Raw genomic sequence first — 22,186 nt, forward strand, 5'->3', positions numbered from 1 at the left:
GTTATGCAGGTTATGGACGTTCATGCTGGGTTTGGACTGACTAGACATTGCAATGGCCAGTGAAACAAATACAGTGAGTAACTGAGATCTTTTAGGTTTTATCATGTGGCTGTTTGATTGATAAATATGCAAATACATAAAACACAAAGCTATCAAAATAGCTTGCATATCCTGTCAAAAGTCTTCAGTATGTGAGAAAATCCAAAAGATTGAAATATTTTAAGCCAGGTAACGAAGATTTCAAAAGAAAACGATCCTATTTAACCACAATTATGATACGTTCATACACTTGCAATTTGAATAATATTTTTTTAATAATTAAAACATTGTACCACCATAAGTGTGAGCCTTCACTTTTAAAAATCAAGATTTCTTTTTTGAAAAAAAAAATGTACAGTTATGATTGGCATTATCACTCCATGACAACTTTTTATTAGGTTAACACACTTTATCATACAACAATAAGTGTAGGCAGTAATGAGCACCTTGTGACTAACACAGACTTGGAAGTAATACTAGTAACGGTGGAGAACTAGCCACCAGTGTAATAAAAGAAAGAATGTACCGAAGCAAAAGTCAAGCCAGAAAGGTTTCTTGGCAGTTTGGAAGTACTGGTTCTGTCTAAGATATGGAGTCAAGACCAAAGCATGAGGCAGTGGAATGGTTTGATCTCTAAGTGCACAAAGCCTGGAAATAGCACCCACACACTACTGGTAGAGTGCATTATAATTTAAAAGAATAGGTCACCCAAAAATGAACATTTGCTGAAAATGTATTTATCCTCAGGCCATGCAAGATTTGGATAAATTAGTTTCATCATAGAAACAAATTTGGAGAAATGTGTCATTACATGACTTGGTCACCAATGTGTAGTGTGTGTAGTGAATGGGTGCCGTCAGAATGAGAGTTCAAACAGCTGATAAAAACATAACAATGATTCACAACACAACTCGAGTCGCTCAGTTAACATCTTGAGAAGAAAAGTTGTGTGTTCGTAAGAAATCAACTTAAAGATCATTAAGGCATTTTAACTGTAAACCATTGCTTCTGGTCAAATCCATAATAAAGCTTCCTCAAGTGAAACAGTCTATCCTCTTGTGTCTCCTCACATCCAAATCCACTGACGTATTGGTTTAGAGCCGTGTTGGACTGATTTTGCTTGTAAATGGTGTTTGCTCTAAATTCTAAACTCAAACAAGTTGACTTTATTTTAGTGAAGAAAGCAATATGATAAATAGAGGACTGTATTTTATTAGGAAGCCATGGTTCAAGGTTAAAGACATTAATGATAGTTTTCATTAATTTGTAACTTTCACAAAACATTGATGAACTGGGGCCATGTGGATTTCTGAGATGTTTTTTATCAACTGTTTGCACTCTCATTCTGACGGCACCCATTACTCACTCCAGAGGATCCACTGCTGAGCAAGTGATGTAATTTCTCCAAATCGGTTCTGATGAAGAAACAAACTCATCTACATGTTGGATGGCCTAAGGGTCAGCAAATTTTCATTTCTGGGTTAACTATATCTTTAACCAAGAGTGAACTGACCCCTGAAGTGGTCACATTATAGTGGTGAATTATCGTAAAGACCTAAACACAGAAACAACATGAGAATCGGTGAATTAAAGTCAACCATCTTACCCTGTTTACACATCCCAGACACTTCCAAGATTATTCCACATATTTAAATGTGTTCTTTATATGTCATTTAGACTTATTAATGTCTTAACCTCTAATAAACATTAATCATTCATGCAGATTATCCATTAAACCTTGCTTGCTTATTCAATATTTTCTAACAGTAATGCAAATGTTGTAGGATGGATATAAAGAAAAAATCCTAATAACTAAAAAAAAGTGTGAAAGTCAACAAATAAATTAAACAACTTTAAAGCCACACGTTAACACCGTTGTGATGAAAAATCAAATAAGTGCACATTTAATCATGTAAACTTAGAAGCTAAGCAGCAAGGTGGAGTATTATCACAAAATGTTGAGAAAATGTTGCTCGGTGTGTGAAAAAGCAGCAAACTGTAGGGGACAGTCTGTCTCTTTGCACTCGAATTTCACGATCTGAAGACGTGCACGGCTCGAACTACATACTGTCGGCAGATGGGACACTCGTTCATGCGTTGCCCACATTTGCTGCAGGTGACCATGTGGCCGCACTCCAGCAGGACGCAGTCAATGGGAGAGTCCATGCAGATCTTGCACAGGTTCTCCTCCTGGCCGCTGGGCTCAGCAGGATCAGCTGGAAGAGTGGGGACAGATTCAATTATCAGTCACAGATTCAATAATTGTCTTACTTTAAAATAGAGGCTAATTGCCATGGTATTTATAAATCATACCTGCTTCCGTTTTTGTATTTGATACTGAAAGTAAAAAGAAAGTGCAAAAACGTCAATTACAGTAAATTGAAGAACAACAGTATACACAATGATGATTTAAGTTACACTACCATTCAAAAGTTGGGATGAATAAGAATTGTATTATTTTTTTTCTTTTTCTTTTCTTTTTTTACAATTCCTTCTCTGCTCACCAAGCCTGTTTTTTTTTTTTAACCAGTAATTTTGTTAAATATTTTTACTATTTAAAATAAATACTTTCTATGAAATACATTATCAAATGTAATTTATTTCTGTGAAGACAATGCTACATTTTTTAGCATCATTATTCCAATCTTTGGTGTCACATAATCCTTTAGAAATAATAAATAGAAAGCATTTTTTTCTATTTCAATATTTACTATTCAATATATTGAATAGTAAAAATATTTCACATTATTGCTTTGGCTGTATTTTGGATAAAATAAATGGCGGCTTGGTGAGCAGAAGAGAATTCTAAAAAAATAAAAAAAATAAATAAAAATCTTGCTGTCAAAAATCTTTTGACTGGTAGTGTAAACGTCTTGACTATCAATTTTGATCAAATGCTAAATGTTAATAAAAGTATTGAGCAGCAATAACAATAATAATAAAAAAAATCTTACTGGACTTCAAAACAGAATTGTATATAAACTAGGATGAATTTTTTTTTATTATTCCAACATTTATTCCAATCTTATGCTGTCATTTTAGCTATACATTTAAATACTTTGATTTGTAAGAATATTTTGTAAGAAAAAAAAAAAACTCACATGCTAAAAAAAACAATAATATTTTCAATTGCAATTGCAATTTTTGCATTACTAGTCCAAGTCTTTATGTGCTAGGCAATACTACCACTATGTTGTTGTGGTTTCACAGTGTTCATGTAGAAAGACGTACCGAGGTTGTGAAAGTCTTTCTGATCATTAAAGAGGTGGGTGACCTTCTCCATTAGTTCCCATTTCTCACAGCAGCCCTGGTAGTTCACCAAGTTACGCGCCAGAATCTCCTTCAGCTGCCGCACGCTGAGGCCTTCGATGTCCTCCACCCTGCTCAGGTCAGACAGAGAGGCTCTTCTGCTGAGCACCAGCGTCTCCTCACTGTCTGTGGACTAAGTGAAGCGCAGATAAAACACGATTATATCTTGACAAGAGGCTTCTGTTATACACAATAACACAGCATGTTTCATCCATACCTCTTCCTCATCATCCTCATCATCTTCTTCACCCTCTTCATCTTCTCCATCTCTATCTCCATCTTCTTCTTCCTCCTCCTCACCCTCTTCATCCTCGTTGTCATCATCCTCCTCCTCCTCCTCCTCCTCCTCCGTGAGGGCTTCAGATTCGGCAAGAGGATGGGAGGGTGCAGCCGGCTGTGATCGGGATTCGGCACTGCCGCTGCCCCTGGGAGTCTGTTGAGCCAGCACCAGCTCCACCAGCTCCTCCTTCTCTCGGCACATCTGTGTGGGGGTTTCGTGCAGGTGAAGATAGTCACGGAGGTCCTTCACCTTCAGCCTCATCAACTCTGCCCGTTCAAAGAAGGTGCAGTGGAGCCGCTGACAGGTGTGGCACATCCGCGGCCGGACGTCCATCTGCACCGAGCAGCGGCTGCAGAAGCTGTTTTTGCAGTCCATGCAGACATGCTATGAAATAGATTGAAATCAGCCAAAACCGCTCAAATCCAATTAGATTATTTCTGGGATTTTTGCTTTAGAGGGTTAGTTTACCCAAAAATGAAAATTCTGTCATTAATAATTCACCCTCATGTTGTTCCACACCCGGAAGACTTCTTCGGAACACAGTTTAGATATTTGTGATGAAGTCTAAGAGCTCTCTGACCCTGCATAGATAGCAACACAACCGAAAACTTCCCAGTCCCAGAAACGTTGCAAGGACATCGGTAAAACAGTCCATGTGTGAGTGTTGCAAAGCTACGAAAATATTGTTTTGTGTGCAAAAAAACATAATTTATTCAGCAATTCTTCTCCTCGAGTTAGCGTCTTCCATAATCAGTGTTGTTTACGTTCAGGAGAAAACAAGCGCATGTTGAGCGTAAACAACGCTGATTGCGTTCTTGGGGAAAGCGCGCACACGCATCATGCTCTCTCCAAGATGGTGGAAGCTACAACGGTAAATCGGGGGGAAGAATTTTGAATAAATTATTTTTGTTTACTTTGTGCAGAGCACAAAAAAAAGTATTCTATAGCTTCGTAAAAGTTGAGCCACTGATGTCACATGGACTATTTTACCAATGTCCTTGCTACGTTTCTAGGACTGGAAACATTGCAGTTATATTGCTGTCTATACACGGTCAGAGAGCTCTTAGATTTCATCAAAAATATCTCAATTTGTGTTGCAAAGAAGAACGAAGGTCTTATGGGTTGGAACGACATGAGTAATTAATCAAGTCAAGTCAAGTTTTTTTCAAGAGCACATTTAAAACAACAGAAGTTGACCAAAGTGCTGTACATCCCACATCATAAATCAACAACAACAAAAATAAAATGACAGCTCTCAAACTGAAGTAATGCCAAGGAAAATAAATGTGTTTTAAGACTAGATTTAAAAGCAGATAGTGGTGGGGCCAGCCTCACAGACATTGGTAAATTATTCCATAGTTTACGGGCCGCAACTGAGAAAGCTCGATCTCCCCTATGTTTCAACCTTACTCTAGGGACAGCCAAGAGCATACAATCTGCTGACCTAAGAGACCTAGATGGAACATGTTGTTGTATATGGTCAGAAAAGTAGGCCGGGGCTAGACCATTTTATGTAAATTATATCAATTAATGACATAATTTTCATTTTGGGGTGAACTATCCCTTTAACAGCAGAACTGTAGTAAATGTAACCTGATTTACCGTTCTTATACTGTCAACCTGGCCTCCGCAGGCCTTGCACAAGTGTTCGGGTGGTGCTGGGAGGGGGCTGGAGCCCGAGTCTGTGTAGGCCTGGTGCCATGAGCTGCCGTTTTCTTCCACGGTGGCGGTGATGTCCACACAGAGCAAGCTATAACATAAGGTCTGCACAACCCATCCTGCTCATACAACAAAGTATTAGTTCATCTAAGATTAGATTGTTTATTCTGTGAGTCAATGTATGCTTGTGTTTGCTATTAATTAATATTTCCCAAAAGGAAACAAAACTCTCTATGACTCTATGATAAAGGATTTGAAGAAGTGCCCTATTAAATTAAGTTTTATATAAGAAACACTTCATATCGATAAGGCATCCTAAATAATAAAATAACTGCAGATCAAATCAGACAAATATAAACTACAGTCAGTGTAATCTTCATTATATTATAGTCAATCTTTTTTCATCTTTTTATCAGAAAGTCTATAACATCTGTTACACTCTTTATGGTTATGTTAGTTCTATTTTATTACAGAATGTATTCACATTTTGCTTTTTTTCAATTCTAATATGAATTTCAGTCTAAGTTGTCTATCTATCTATCTATCTATCTATCTATCTATCTATCTATCTATCTATCTATCATACATACATTTTATTGAATTCAGTTTTATTTTTCATTTGAGTTTTTCACCTATTTTTCACCTAATATTTGTTTTGTTTTATTTCATTTTAAGTACTGCGATTGTTTTATTGAGCATTATTGAGATGCAGTAAGACATTTACATGTATGCATGAACCCAGAGAGCTGCTTACCAAGACTGCCTTGCTATGTCGGTCGCTTATGATGTCCAAAAATGCTGTCTAGATAGGCAGAACACTGGGTTTTGAGACACAGCCATAGACTGTCTCTTGCAGAATATAATTAAGGTAACTAAATGCATATGAGATCTTACCCAAAGTATCCGTTGCAACGTCCTATTACAGCCATAAAATATGTGTTTAATCGGGGACGCATGAACGATAAATACTAAATGAACGAATACGCTCTGTACAGAAATAGGTGAAATCGCTTTGCAGTTCCCTTGACGAACGCAAAGAAGTATGACGTCAGAACGTGTAATCACGCGAGAAAAGCCGGCGTCTGCCTAAACGAGGGTTTCTTTCAGGGTTGCCATGTATGCTTAATATGATTGAATTTCATCAAACCGTTGTTAAATCTCTTCAAATACCATGATATTTTAATTTGAACTATTGTTATTAATGCATTTTACCTCATTGTAAAGTTTCACTTCCTCATTGTTAAACATACCACGATAAATCAAAGCAGAATACATTTTAAAAAGAATAGCCTATATAAGTATGTACGTACACACCGACACACACACACACACGCACACACACACACACACACACACACACATATATATATATATATACATATGTATACACACACACACACACACACACACACACACACACACACACACACACACATATAGCTATAATAAATACTGTATAATTTATAATAATTATTATATTTGAAAGCTAATTAAAAGAAATTAAATTAGAGTATTAGACTGAAGGAGATTAATTAATAAATATTGCAAGTAAATTTAGGGTTAAATTCGTTATTTTTTAGGTGCTTTAAGGATTGTAATACAAGTTTAAAATATTTTGAAATGCCACAAAATAATCTGTTATTTCATTTTCTCTCGATTTTTCTAGATTGTGGCTGGAACCCTCTGCAGATTGGTCAAACAAGGCATAATGATTATTATCTAGTGGGATCTGGCAACATAGTTTTTTCTTCCTCCCTTGTTGTTTAGTGATCATCAGAGTTATACTGCCATCAACTGGGCTAAAACTACAAGGATGGACATACAGTAATGTTAATGTTTCTCATATACAATATTTATTCCAGAATTCATTACATTCGGAATTGACCCTTAATTTCTTCTTCTTCTGTTTTTTTTTTAAATGAAGTAAAGATGGCATTCAGATTCATGTTTATTCATGCCTTTATTTAATAATGAGTAACTAGCTAACTTTACATGTGATTTATTTATTTATTTATTGCTGTGTTTATTAGTTCTATCTATCTATCTATCTATCTATCTATCTATCTATCTATCTATCTATCTATCTATTATAGACATGGATAATCCTAGTCTTATATATATATATATATATATATCTGCAAAATCCCATCAAGGACAATGCAATTTACCTGCATTTACACACACAGATTAAAGGATATATGAATAATCTGAAGGTGTCATGCTGTATACTGAACATTATCATATAGCCAAACTACTAGGAAAAACTGTTCCTTCTGCACCAGAAGAGTGCGCTGTTTACCAAACGTTGGTTAGCTCTTCATTAACGTCCATTGATCCGGAGCTGTTCAGTATCCAGATGACACTGGATTAATCTAGAGAGGTCAGGGATCAGAGGTGAAGCCCTCATCAGTGATGGCCCTTCAGCAGGGCTGCTGATTTGGGTTAACTCGTTAATCAGGTTACCCTGCAAATCCTGTTTGAGGCGGCTGTTGGGTGTAACAAGTGGATTGTGCCCCACACGTTTATAAGACATGGTTAGAGGTACCATAGACGATTACATTTAATTCCTCTTTTGATCTGAAATCAAATATTAACAAGCCTAACATTCAATATTAATAACAAGTATGTCAGGCATAGCGTATACAGGGTATGCGTGGGGCATATGGCCCGGGCAGATTAGGGGCCCGCCGAGCCAAGGGGGAATTTTTAAGTGAAACAAAGGAACGAATATAGAGCCCTTCAGGGGCCCGGCCCTTGTCCGACAGCTTATTAGAATTCTCCACCCGAGTCTGATCTGAACCTGCGTGACTAGGTATGGACAAGCCTTTGTTCTAGATGAATCCTAAAAAGATGGCGTTTTACAAGCTTCCAATTTTTTATTTTTTATTTTTTAGGGTGTGGACTTTGTTCATGGTGCAAAGTCCCTGTGGAATAAGTTCTTTATGGTTCACGCATGGACATATCTCTTGAGGGCCCTTTCCCCGCACTCAGTGGAATTCTTCTCTTTTCTAAAATAACAACTCTTGGGTGCCTATTACAGTCAGATGGAAAAGACTTCAAAAATGTTGACTTAGTTGCTGGACATATGGGCCTTCATTTAAAATGTACAGTCAATAAACTTCTTGAGCAATGCAGAGCTGCTCTCACAGCAGATGAAATCAAGTTACTGGAGGACTATTATGAGGAGCAAATTGATCCAAACAGTGATGATCCATTTCATGTTTTGTCATTACCTCCCAATTTAGAAGATTGTAAAGGTGTTTTCTTGCAGTGAAGAATGACACTAATTAGCCTGGAGCCAGCTTCTGGAAAATAAAGCTATAAAATGTGTGTTAAATCTTTAAACAAAATGTTTTTAAATAATAGTGTGGATACTCCCTGGCGTAATATTTTACAGTTGGAAGAGGTCAAGTACCCTGAATGGAGAGCATTGTCACCATTAACTAACTTGGGGATCTTTCGTGGAGAATTAAACATGGTCCATTTGCCTTTATCTCAGTTTTAAATTCTGACGTTGGTCATGATGGCACTTCTGTCTGTAGAGAGAAATGAATTTCACGCATGTATGCAATGTTCTAGACTTGAGCCTTTGTTTACTGTTTTACAGAATTTATTTTTTTGTTTTGGTTAGACGTTTTCTATTAGGGATTTTATTTGTGGTTTTAAATATGTTCAGAGAAAATTAATTAAATGTCAACTTTAGATTTTTTTATTAGGTCGAGCTAAAATGGGTATGTGGTAATAGGAAACACATCATTGAATTAAATGAGTTATAGTTTATTGGCAGTTTTTTTTTTCAAATCAGTAAAATTAATTCTCAATGACTTTTGTTATTTCAAAGCTATGCATGATCTTTCTTTCGACTTGATTTGGTGCTATGTTGGAACATTGTGTGAGGTTTTTGAAAACAATTTTTTTTTGCTTGATTGGCTGGATATTTTGTAATAAAGTTTTTTTCGTAAATCAAATCACTCTCTTTCTCTCTCTCTCTCTCTTCCCCTTTACACAGCTGCTGTTGCAGCCATAAAAATAGTTCAGTTTTGTTTTTTAATGGCAAAGTGGATATATTTTGTTTTGTTTCATTTCATTTCTTTATTAAGTTAATTGAGAAGCATGACTGGAACGTTTTATGTTTCATTGCTTTGGAATAATAAGGTTCTATCTGACATTTTTGTCCCAATGGAGTTATTCATATATTCTGGATGTTTCTTTTGAAAGCTTTGTACATTAGGGATCTAACAGTATGAACATTTCTTATCACTATTATAGTGACCAAAATAATCGGGGTTATCAGTATTGTTCAAATGTGCTGGAGATGTTCAAAAAGTACAGACACATAAATCACTTCAAGTTTTATATTTAAAAATTAACAAACAACAAATAAAATGACTTTTTGTTTGCATAATCACTAAAACTATAATATTACCAATGATGTCTGGATTTTAAATGACAACTTGACAAACAGTTTAATAGCATGTTGAGGTATCTAATGTAAATGTTCAAATAAAAACTTTGTTTTTTTGGAACTTAAAATATGCCATAATTTGTCCTCATAGAGGTAAGAGTATACATCATTTGGAACTGCAAAGTATCTACTTTTATTTGTGTGCGCTCACAATATGAACAAAGCATTGCGCTTTAGTAAAATAAAGAAAATAAACAACACAGGGTGGCTTTCTGCAGTCACAGTCTTGCGCAGAAATGCCTCACAAATGCAGAATCGAAACTCAGCAAATACTTACCTCACTGACATGATAAATATATTTATAGAATGATATAAATTACTACTTTAAAACAAAATAATTGGCTGTGCCAAGATTGTGTTTGCATTAATTACAAACAGCCTACAGCGGCATTTTAGTGCCATTCAGAAAAAATAACTAAATAAGATTAATGTCATAATATTTCAATAATAAAGTCAAAATTATGACAATAAAATTATGTTTAGGGTGAAAATGGAAATGAAAACACATTTATACCATAATTAAAACCGTTTGTGAATGGTCGTGTAATATTATTTACGTCAGAAAAATGTATATATATATATATATATTTTTGCACATTGGCCCGGGGCTGACTTGCTACAACACTGATGTCAGTGTTAACCACTCTATGGTTAAAATAAGCAATTTGCCTTTAACAACGAAACAAAACAAAAAAATTCTAAAATAAATCTCCTTTTATTAGACTAATTATATGTCTGGAGCCTTTATCTCTTTACAGTGTAAGCCTACAGGATTTTCTAAAGTCCAGATTTTTGTGTAAACACTGTATGCAGACTATGCTCCTTTAAATGAACGGCCCAATAACAACATAATGAATTTAAGAAGTGAGTTTTATTAATCACAAGCATACTGTTCAAGAATTCACACAGGATTTGCACCGGTCCCAAACCATCGGGACATTACATGAATTCAGTGAATGAAATATGTTTCACTTCAAATTCCAGCTGTCTCCAAAACAACCACAAACTCCACAGAAACTAAAATGTGTGAAAAACATCTGAACTCAGCTTCCAAGAAATCCTTTTCAATAGTTATAAACAAAAAAAAAGAAAAAAAAGAAAGAGAACTGGGAGCAGAATAATACTGGAATTGGAGAAAATGCTCTTTTGGCAGTCAGTATTTGGTACAGCTCTCCCTGCTTTCTTTTCTTTTTTCTCTCAAAACCACAACTTTTCCCTCACAGTGACATATGCAGGGACATTGGGCTGTGTGACCCATAATGTAGGCTATACCTCGCTTTCTAACTTACTATATAAATCAATAATCTATCGCACATGTCTAGTGAAATTATGAATTTCCAATTCCATCTGCTGAATTAACACTAGTGCTCTGTCCTCCTGAAACATTATTTCATTCTACATTTAGGCACTAATACATAATAGAATATCTATGTCAATGAAAAAGAAAAAAAAAAAACAATGAACAACTACATGTCTATTTACAGTAAAATATATAATATTAGATATGCGTGACCAAAACAGTGAGCGCAGAACATTATCATTCCTCTCAAACACCTGTTCTTTTCTAATCATTGACCTGGTTTAAGAGCGATGAATTAGATTGTTCTGCATATTCCAATTAACTGCTACAGCATTAAACGATTGAAAACTGCATTATTGTCACCGTCTACAGAGGAAGGCACTTAAGAGGAATGATTTATGATTCTCTTCAGAAGTTAGCTTCAGAAGTTTTCTGAGAACATGGTAGAATAAAATAAAATGGTTTTACTCAAAATATTATCAATAGCATTTAGTTTCAGCGGATTGCACCCTTTAACATCTTCAAAAGTGTGTGTGAATAGTCCAAATTTATCCATTATCATTGCTATGGAAGTGTACATTGTTCATTGTGCATAGTTCCAGATTGTTAATGTATTTAATAAGGCAGATCCCCTCTCTACCATGACCATTTCGCTTTTCCATGGAAAGAGTGTCATATTTGCCTCATTCGACGTTTGGTTAAACCAGAAACTTCTTAAGCACAGTGTAGCTCACAGTGGATCTATTTACAACCAGTACAGTTAGCCAACAAACAAACCCTGTAATGTTAAAAAGTAACACGGAGAGCGTTTCGCACTCAAATGTAGAGCGAGAAAAATAGAAGAAAAAAAAATTATAATAAAAAATAAACAACCTAGACAGTATATTCACTATATACAAGATAAACAGCTAGCATAGAAGGACACTTAAAATCAAGGATACGCAGCACTGGTCTTTCAAAATATTCTGAAGATACTCACGGTCTAAGACTATCTACAAACATGAACATGGAACGTCCTCTCACGATTAACATGAAATCCCAGCAGTATAGTAAGTACATAAGACCTTTGATTGAAGCCGGTGTCGCTGGATATACCACTGAAAGGATTTAGAAACAAAACATCCACACATCGAGTGGTCTTGTACATTATCTGTTTGCTGAATGACTAAAACAGAGGTGGGGATGTTGGTGGAAATGGTTTCTTTCATAACCAAATTAAAAATAATAATAATAATAATAAGTACTGGCTTCCAGGTTAGTATTTTACAAATATTTAAAAAAAAGTATTTTTTCTATTTTTTATTTGTAGGCTTTTTAAAATATATTCCATCAAAAATAGTCTGGCAAATTTACCTAGTACAAAATAAATGTTTTAAAAAGACAGAAGATCCGAGGAAAACGTTTTCTTGCTATATGTCAGGTTCTACTGAAATCTGACACCACAGTAGGTGGAATTTTAGTAAAAAGGGGCTGCAAAAGTTGAATTAAACAAATAACAAGTAACATCTAGTGTCTTTAAACAGTGATCAGACATGATTATTTGTCACCTTTGGCAAATACAAATTGTGTTGTTGCAGACGTGCCGTAAAGCGAGGCACGTACAATGGCAGCTCCGACTTCGATGTCCTCATTTGGGGATTTGTGTCTGCGAGGTATAATAGCGCCAATAATAACTTTCAACGTAATTCCACATCTCTTCCATCGCCCGTCTTCCTCCTCTCAGATGACAAACGAGGATTTGTGTCGGAAATCCCCCTGAAAGAGAGAAGATTGAGTAAAGGAGGTTAAACTGATTCCCTGTCTTAAACTTCTAGACTTTCCAAGAGATTTCTTAAGCTCTTGGAAGCCTTAATAAAAAAATAACATCTCTCGATTTCCCCATACCTCATCCTCTGTTCTGACATAGTCCAGTCCATCTCCTTTTGCGGGAGCTTTGTAACTGAGGAGAAAAATAGAAACCTGTCAGTTTTACATCTGCAAAACCTTTTTGTATTTTGAATATCTGGACAGACTACATGTGATGTTAGGACTGAGCTGGAAACATTCAGGAGCTCCTTGGGTGATGAAATGGAAAAAAGCCATAAAACGGTGAGTCAAAACTGCTCTGGGACAGAGTGTGACTCAGAAGTCGCTGTCAAAGTCGTGTGCTTACTTGTTTCCCGTCTGCTTCTGGCTGGTGAAGTAGCCTCGTTTATAGGCACAGAAGATGCCCACTGTTATACACAGAAGCACCGTCACCACAATCACTACGCCCAGGATGATTCCAGCTATGTTGATGTCATCTACAGATAAAGGCCAAGTGTGAGATCATGGCTTTGCAGGGTGTCCTTATCACATGTGTAAAGGTGATCAAAATACGTACAAACTTCCATCATCTGCGCTCCACATTCAGAGAAGCCAGCCTCATTCCTGGCTCTGCAGTAGTATTCTCCAGCATCCTCCTTCCTGACCGCACTGAATTTCTGAAGATCATACATTACAGTGGTTTGAGTTGACGACTTGTTTTGGATAATGTTCAGACTCGGTATGATTTAAAAAAATATCTCTTTTTATTTAGCTAGGATGCATTAAACATTATAATAGTTTTTCAAATTATAATTGTATTTGTAATTGTAAAAAAAAAAAAAAAAAGAAATTTTTTTTTTTGACAGAAATCATTTGACAATGGATTAAAAAAAGAAATGTGTCAATTAAACATACTTAGACTTTAGATGACAATGTATTTTTCACAAATAAATAAATATTTAATAATAAAAATAAAAAAAATAAAAAGAAGTAAACACTGTAATCAACATGGCACTAAGTATTCTGGGAAGTTGGTGTGCATTGGGAATAATATTTTTCAAATAAAGCCAGGGTAACCCTCATTTTACATTCCAGCACAAAGTGAAAATGACATGATTATGACAGTGGGTAAATGCGTGAAGCGCAGCATAATTTTAAAGCACGAGTTTAGAGTTTAAAGCATTCAATTCCCACAGACAGATTGTTACACAGAGAACACGCGATCATGCTGGATACACATGCACACTTCACAAGATCTCACAGCTGGATTCGACTAAGTTCGCAAGGTTTGTGAAATTAAATGTTCATTAGTCATTCAAAGATTTGTTTAAATTATAAAAATGCGTAATGTTATTTGCTTAATGCTGAAGGCGAATGATTGAATATTATAATGTTTGCCTTTCTATTACTAATAGGCCTAATATAAAAGCAACTGTTATAATACTTTATGTATACATGAATTCCTTTGTTTAATCATTCTATCTGATTATTAGACAGACTTCTATACTTATTAGAAAGAATGGTTAATGACGACGATGAACAGCAGAGAGAGTGTGAGCGCTGTGTGCGCCGTCAAAAAATAAGTCCCGCCTTAAACACATCGGCCAAGCAGAAAAACTTATCGGCCGATATTTGGCATTTTTCAAATATCTGCATCGGCCTTGGAGATATATTGGTCCCCCACTATTTTTACAAATTTGTGCATTTAAATTTGTATTGTAAATGGGTAAAATGTGTAAAATGGGTCAAGAAAAAATAAAAATCTTTCTGTAGACTAAACTTTTTTGGTGACGTTTTAATATAGGGACCCATTCTCACTATTAACTACTTGCTTAGTAGCATACCTATTAATAACATATTAGCTGTTTATTAGTACTTATAAAGCACATATTCTGAATGATCACATACTACATCCCTAATTCCTAAACTTAACAACTATCTTAAGATTAAAAATCAGCTAATTAGAAGTACAATGAGGCAAAAGTCATTGTTAATGGTTTGTTAATAGTGAGAATTGGACCTAAAAATAAAGTGTGACAACTTTTTTTTTTTTTTATTAATATTCAAATTAATTAATATGAAATGATGACATTTTAACTGAATTTAAAGGACTTTCTCATCAAAAAATGAAGCCTAGAAGCATCTTTGTGTATGTGTATGTTAGAAAAGTGTTGAGCGAGGCTCTTGCAGATCTTAAAAGACACACGGTAAACTCTTCAGAGGTTGTCTCCTCAGAGAGAAGAGGCTGTTCCGCAGTGCAGGTCAGACTTTAAAAAGTGGTGTGAAGGTTGACGAGGGCAGAGAGTACAAATGGTGGAGAATGGCACTCTGGAATGTGCAAATGAGGGCAGCAGATTCTCTTCATGGCTGAGCCCATCGCACATCAACTGGCTCCCCAAAAATATCCCTATGCCTACCCCATCGCCTCTTTTTCTGAACTCACCAGAGTGCCAGTCTCTCCGCTCAAGGTGTAGGTGGAGTTGAGGAACTTTGGGCTGCTCTTGGGATCGTCTGGGATTTCCTCCTTGTTGCGGAACCACTGGTACTGGGACCTTGGGTAGCCCTCGTCCTCCAAGCAATGCAGCTCTGCGGGTTTGCCTACCGGGACGGACTTGGGTACAGAGCATCTGGGCACGACGGGCTTCACTGCATGGCACACATAAAAAAATCATATCAGAGAAGAGAAAGCATCCTCGCATGCACCTTAGTGACTCCAACTGCAAACATCCCGGCTAACTGAACATGCTGCTCTTTCCCCTTTTAGACCCCTGATTAAACTCAGATGCAGTTTCAGAGGTTTCCTCATATAGCCCTGAACACACCCTGTAGAGTTAGTGCTGCAAGCATCCTCAAATGTGCGCCAAGGGTGGGTGCATTGGCCCGCCGCTCCGTCTCATGTTACATCAAAGCAGTTGGGAAGTACAAACAATGCTACGTCTACAACAAATTCAAAATTCCTCTTAAACGTATGCATACTTGGACACATTATAGCACATCATGGACTGAGCAATTAATGAATGCAGAATTATTTGAGAGGAGCCCTCACCTCTTACAGTGAGTGAGATCAAAATCTCATCAAAGGATTTATGGTCGTTTGGGGCAGTGACTTCACAGCGGTAATCAGCAGTGTCGGCTCTTGTTGCGTTGAGAATGAATAAAGACGCAGGTTCTCGGATTCTTGCTCTCTTTTCCAAGTCACCTGGAAAAAAATAAAAAAAATGGATGATTCACAGTTGAAAGCGTGGAAGAAAAGTGTTGTTCACTAAATGTGGGACTTTAAATTGTACTCCAAAAGTTCCAAATCCTTATTAAACACTGACAGAATGTGAGAAAACACAATCGGTTTCAACATTAGCTGAATAAACGACACACGTTTGATATCAGTAAAAGTTTAGCTATCTTGACCTAACAATAAACAACACACATTAATTAAATGCAGGTTAATTTATAATAACTAATATATAACATTAATAACATATAACATAATTAATACTACATTATTGACTGTTTATAAGTTTTTAACCCCAAGTGTATGTATTGCTCAACATTGTTCAAAAAAAGTGAAATATCGCATTAACTGTTAAACTCTCAGTATAAATGTTAACAAACTTAAACTTAAATATATATATATATATATATATATAAATATATATATGTAAATATTATATATATATAATCTTACAGACCAGAATCTTTTATTAGTGGTTTATGTAGAAATTAACATTAACCAACATTATTAAATATTGTAGAAGTATACTGTAATGTCATGTCAAGTATCGCATTAACTGAATGTTAGCAACTTGAAACTTATTATAAAGCATTCCTCGTGGCACAGTATTCAGTGGAGTGTTTTTATAGCTTACCTGCTATTTCTTTTCCAAAATACACATAACTTGGCTCTCCTTTCTTAATCTTCTTCCATTCTATTCTTGGATTAGAAGTGGTGATTGACTCTATCATGCAGGACAGCTCGATCGCTGCATAGGGAGAGAAAGCGAAAGAGCTCGTGAGCAGTTCCATTAGCCTGTTTAATGTTAAAATCAGCAGCTAACGACTGCTGGGGAGCAGATTACTCAGCCTTACATTCAAACTCATTGACCCATGGTTTAGCATTCGTCGTCTTGAGGATGACTGCCAAGGTGCTGATGTAGCCTGCAGTGAGAAGACACAAACAAACATCAGTTTTATGTTGAATTAACCACTTGACATTAGGGGGTGAGGGGTATCGTTATGGTCTAAACCACATGTGATATATGTACCAATGTATATATGATTTCTGAAACTCAATTAACTTCTACCCTGACAGCACACATTCTTCGAATCACTGTGAGCTGTGAACGGATATGTTACCAGCCATTTTTAGTTTCACTCTCACAACAAACATCACTAATGTAAAAGCGTTTCACCACAAATAATTGTGCAGACTGACAAGCAGTCTCAGTTCTGTTATGAAAAACAGCTGGCTGCTTTAAAGTGAAGGCCAGGGGACTCGCTAAGTGCATGAAGTCGCTAGTAAACATGCTAAATCAAAAAGGTCAACTCTGAAGTTCATACTAATTTTAGACATTTGTGTCTCATCGTTTTTGTCCAACATCAAGAATATGTTTAAAAGAATTTAAATGAATCTATTAATCGAGGTTCACAGAGGAAGACAAAACAGTGTTATATTTGCACAGAACATGACCTATAAACCTTATCACTTTCTTTACCACTTTAAAAAGGTTAAAGGTTAACTCTCTATGAATAGCTGGTTGGGTAAAAGCAATTTTAGCAATCAAACACCATTTACAATCAGATACTGGAATAAGATAATTTTTTTGTCATAATCTTTCATATAGCTATCAAAAACATTGTTCTTTTTAAAATGAAAGAGCATATATTCAGGGCACTGAAATTTTAATGGCCATTTGATTGCTAGGGATAATTTTTATGAATCTTTGATGATTGTATTTTGGGCCAAGGCTCTTGAGAATTCATCCATCTAACACAGAACAAGGCTAGCAATACAACAGAAGTAGCAGCAAATATGACTGAGAAACCACATCAGTGTGTTGTGGTCAAACATTGAGAAAGACACACATTTACTTTTTTTCAGTTTTAGTTTGAATCATTTTAGTACTTCAAGTTTAAGTTTTTCCAATTCAATTTCAATTACTGTAGAATAATTGTTTTAGTATTGGATAATAACAACACTGGTTTACTCTAATGAAATCAGCATGCACAAACAAAACATTTCCAGACTAGATTTGGAATAATTGTCACATATCATATTTTCAGCCCCATTTTGAGACCATTGTAGTGACAGATAAGGGCTCTGAATAGACTGTAAAGCTAAAACAATGTTGTTTATTGTGTACAAAACAGTATGCGATGGAAAATATAAAAAATTGTCTTCACAATTTCCTTTAGTCAGATAGATCAATTAGGCATGACTAAATATTCGTTTTTAATTTAGAACTTATAAGAGGTGCAGATCAGTGCAATGACATAATTGGAAAGGATGCAGGATGTTCCCCCCAAACAACAATACATAAACACCTCACACACAAACAAATCCACACAAGCTTACATCCTCTTTTACAATCATATCCAGCCATATGGAGGACACGAAGGCCACTGGCCACTCTAGACGGGCAGGAAGTGGTGGTGTTGTCTCCCGTCTCCTTTTTCTGCCTGCCACATCCTGTCCTATCATATCATCCAATAGGAGGCTGGTGCTCACCATAGCTAGTGTAGTGTCAGTAATGTTCGCCTCCGTACACCTCACCTCACCAGTGATGTAAAGTCTGTCCTGTCGGGTGAAGTGTCTGTGGTCTGATGCCATTTGAGGAATAATTGAGCCCTCAAACAAGGCAGGTGCTCTATGACCTACATATCCTGACCTCTCTCTTCCTGTTTGGAGAGCACAGCTGGATGAGATGTGACAATCCTAGCCAAGCTTTAATCTTCCACTTCTTCCTTTAGAGCCATAACTGTTGGTTCTCTTCAGTAATCTTAGTGTAATGCGCCGGTAAAATCCTAGGCATTACAGAACTGAATAATATAATAGAAAGAGAGAGAGAGAGAGAGAGAGAGAGAGAGGGAGATTTCCATATCAACGCAATGGATAGTATTTGTGGCACAATGTTGATTAATCACAAAATTTAATTTCCAATCATCCCTTTTTTTAGTTTCTAAAAAAGGGTCTGGCAAACAGTGATGTACTTATATTGGAAGTGAATTGAGCTGTAAACACTAAAATACTGTTTCAATATCATAGCCACAAGACGTAAACAATATGTGTTTTAACATGATTTGATTGTGAAAAAATGCTTACAAACATTTTAATTGTGAAGGTATATCAAGTTATATTAATGTATTTATGTGATCAAATAAATACATGAAAACTATAATATTTTTTAATGTTATTGCAATTTTAAATATATATTTTAATATTTTAATACATTTTAAATATAAATTATTTCTGTGATAGAAAAGCTGAATTTTGAGCAGCCTTTACTCCAGTCTTCAAGCATCACATGATCCTTTACAAATCATTTTAATATGCTGATTTTGAAATCTTTTGAAACATTATAAATTTCTTAACAGTCACATTTGATCAATTAAATGTATCCTTGATAAATAGAAATTAGTTTTATATACTATAAAATACTAAATCTTACTAAAAGATATCATATTTCTGCTCTTAAATCATTACCACTTTTTCCTTTTCCTTTTCTTTTTTTTAAAGAAAAGTAGGGACAAGTCTAAATTAACATTTTGAAACAAACAACATCATGCCTGGAATGCTTCTTCAAAACCGCACGAATGGACAACCTTGGAATTAAAAAATAAATAAATAAATAAATGGCACGATGGTGAAAAAGGTCAACAAAGGGGTCAGCCTATTCGAGGAAGCCATTTTCTAATCCTGGCATCGACACCTAACTCAGCATGATGGCTTATGGAGAAACATTACACCACAGAGAAACGAGTTATACGGCCAGAATCATGGGGTTGTTTGGACAGCCTCCACAGTGCAGAGTTTAAACCCCACCACACCCTGCATCGTGATCTGCAACCGGCGTGCAGAAACGCCGAAACACATTCTGCTCTGATGCAGCCTGTCAGAGAGCATTCAACACATGCGGTTCACTCAGCAATGCATGAAGTGGATAATATTCCTTGTTATTTTTAAACTGCAGCATTGATTCATTTTGCAGGGGGGAAGGGGGGGAGGCTGTTCACTGGCTGAGAAAGAGATGCCCACAGAGCCATTCATTACACATCCCGGCTCTGCTTCACTGGGATTTCATTGGATGTTGATCGTATCCAACTGGAATAGATTCTAAAGCTGGCGAAGCCATATCACATGGAGAGCCGAACTCGGGCTCTGCCCCCGCAGCTTTAAAATGATCCGCATGTTTGTAGTTCTGAACAATTCATGATGTGGAAGAGGTCGCAAATCCTCTTCCACTGACACATGGATAACTGTACAGCAATATTCCCAGTGTGACTTCGCTGAGGCGTGTGTTTCTTACACAACACCCTCCGATCCTGTACGAACACTTGTGTAGATGCATGGTATAAACTTGAGGGTCGGATTTCGAAACCATTGAGAAATGACAAAGGAGACAACATGTTTTAAATTCACGGTTCATCTCATGGGCATTTTGGCATTTGTTTTTGGTTGACGCTGACAGGAGGAATTAAGACTCTGTTCTGAATCCTATAAGGCTACCTACCACCTACATAGGCAGCTGGCTTCTAAGGGATCATCTTAATGGACAAAAAGCTAGCCTCGCATTGACTGACTGATTCAGACAAATTCTGGGTAAAATGGTTTAAATTATAGTTATAATCAACTTTTCATCTGCCATCTTGGATTTTTTCCCCAAAGCTGTACATTGGAAAGTCACTTTACTCCATGCAAAAATATTCATGCCCACTGTATTCCAATATTCTCTAATAAGCATACATTTACAAGAGAAAAAAACCCATGTGAAGATGCATTTCGGTTGAGATAAGGCTACTCATGAAGCCAGTCACCTCAATACTTGACATGGCAGTGTTAAACCCCCTCTACAAATAATCTCCTGCGTAGGACATCCCACCTGCTCTAGGGAAAGTAGCTTAGCTGACCTCTCCGAACTCATGAAAACAACGGCATCAACAGAAGTGTAGTGTTTTAAGCTTTGAGTCAGTAATGGTGGTGTTTTTACAGCTGTGGACGGCTCTTACTCTCCTGACACTGCCCAAATGAATTACCTCAGCGGTCTACATTTTTATCTCCTTTATTTACACATTTAGGTCTGCTGTGGTTTTATTTGCATGGGTGTTACGAGTCAGAAAGGTTAAACAAAGACTCTTTTGAATAAGTGCATAAGATTAAAGAGGAAATCTTCATTTTTAAAGGTCTGAAGTTTAATATTCAGTCGGTTACAGACTAAAAAACTGCCAAGTTGCTGGAGAAATGACAGTAATGACCTCTTGCTCTGCCCTCAGTCTCATCAGTTACATCTTATCTCAAGTGAAGACATCTAATAATGAAAGCTGAGAAGAAGGTACCTCAGGGAACTAGACACAGTCATTACATCGGCTGAACATCTTGTTCATTTCTACGTAACCCTCATGTTGGATCTATCTTTATTCTCTGGTTTTCATCCAATTGAGAAAAAGGATTCTTATACTCATATTCATATTCCCAAAGTCCCATTACTCTGTTGTGAACTGTTAGATTTCTATCAAGGAAGAAATAGGCTTGCTTCTTGTTCCACCAAGACTAAAAATAGTTTAAGATAAGGCAATCTCCACAACGAAAATACCTTTGATATTCCTTCAGCTGCTGAGCAAATGTCACTAGGCGTCACTTCAAAGTGCAAGTGTAGAACAAGCAGACATTCCTCTTGAACAGCACCTCTGATGAAAACACAACACTGGCTTGCTGTGGTCTACATTAGGAGGAATGTTCATTGCCTTTATGAAGATGAGCAACCTTTTTAAAATGACTTTTGATTTGTTTTTTATACTTATAGAGCCTGCGTTCAAAAACAAGTAGACGAAAAACAAAAGGAATGAACAGAAAGCAGGGGAACTGAGACACCTTTTCAAAAGTCTGACTATTTTTAACTTGACGTAGCATCTTAGAAACACACCACCTGTGGTGGGATGCCAGAAAATGGCATGCAACACCTCAAGACGTCTGTCAACATACAGATCCTATACATGTAATATGCCAAAAATAAGCTAAACTAAATATGATGCAATATGATGCAATTTCTGAGTGAGGATTTTTTCTATACCATTTTTCTGTGTTCAGACATATATAAATATGTATGCATACACCTTTTAAATATATAATTTCTCTGTT

General features: G+C 36.3%; 2 protein-coding genes across 4 annotated transcripts in view; both read right to left on the reverse strand.

Moving 5' to 3' along the window:
- Positions 1-416: 416 nt before the first annotated feature.
- On the reverse strand, positions 417-6,356 carry zgc:171740 (RING-HC_CARP domain-containing protein). 3 transcript variants are annotated; one of them, XM_026196093.1, is made up of 7 exons: positions 6,182-6,356; positions 6,042-6,089; positions 5,231-5,406; positions 3,566-4,012; positions 3,271-3,481; positions 2,353-2,376; positions 417-2,255 (listed from the first exon to the last, which is right to left on the reverse strand). In XM_026196093.1, exons 4-7 carry the CDS (start codon positions 4,001-4,003, stop codon positions 2,071-2,073), a joined length of 858 nt encoding a protein of 285 aa, XP_026051878.1. In that variant the 5' UTR covers positions 4,004-4,012; positions 5,231-5,406; positions 6,042-6,089; positions 6,182-6,356; the 3' UTR covers positions 417-2,070. The 3 variants fall into 3 exon arrangements, with proteins under 3 accessions (XP_026051878.1, XP_026051876.1, XP_026051877.1); XM_026196091.1 differs by lacking the exon at positions 6,042-6,089; XM_026196092.1 differs by having other exon boundaries at positions 6,042-6,356.
- A 4,248-nt stretch (positions 6,357-10,604) lies between these two features.
- The window catches only part of LOC113038580 (junctional adhesion molecule C-like), a 40,176-nt gene continuing 28,594 nt past the window's right edge, over positions 10,605-22,186 (reverse strand). The window contains exons 2-9 of the mRNA XM_026196100.1: positions 16,921-16,989; positions 16,701-16,814; positions 15,884-16,036; positions 15,281-15,483; positions 13,415-13,514; positions 13,205-13,334; positions 12,937-12,991; positions 10,605-12,807 (exon numbers count right to left, since the gene is read on the reverse strand). Coding sequence (XP_026051885.1) covers positions 12,772-12,807; positions 12,937-12,991; positions 13,205-13,334; positions 13,415-13,514; positions 15,281-15,483; positions 15,884-16,036; positions 16,701-16,814; positions 16,921-16,989 — 860 coding nt within the window. The 3' untranslated portion in view covers positions 10,605-12,771. The remainder of the gene's footprint in view (positions 12,808-12,936; positions 12,992-13,204; positions 13,335-13,414; positions 13,515-15,280; positions 15,484-15,883; positions 16,037-16,700; positions 16,815-16,920; positions 16,990-22,186) is intronic.

Source organism: Carassius auratus, chromosome 21 (genome assembly GCF_003368295.1).
Source record: "Carassius auratus strain Wakin chromosome 21, ASM336829v1, whole genome shotgun sequence".
Lineage (NCBI taxonomy): Eukaryota > Metazoa > Chordata > Actinopteri > Cypriniformes > Cyprinidae > Carassius > Carassius auratus.

Coding starts and splice junctions, on each gene's coding strand:
- zgc:171740 (XM_026196091.1), bottom strand. CDS start 4,003: ATGGACTGCAAAAACAGCTTCTGCAGCCGCTGCTCGGTGCAGATGGAC. Junction 3,482..3,565: donor ATGAGGATGATGAGGAAGAG/GTATGGATGAAA, acceptor CGCTTCACTTAG/TCCACAGACAGTGAGGAGAC. Junction 2,377..3,270: donor GAAAGACTTTCACAACCTCG/GTACGTCTTTCT, acceptor TTTTACTTTCAG/TATCAAATACAAAAACGGAA.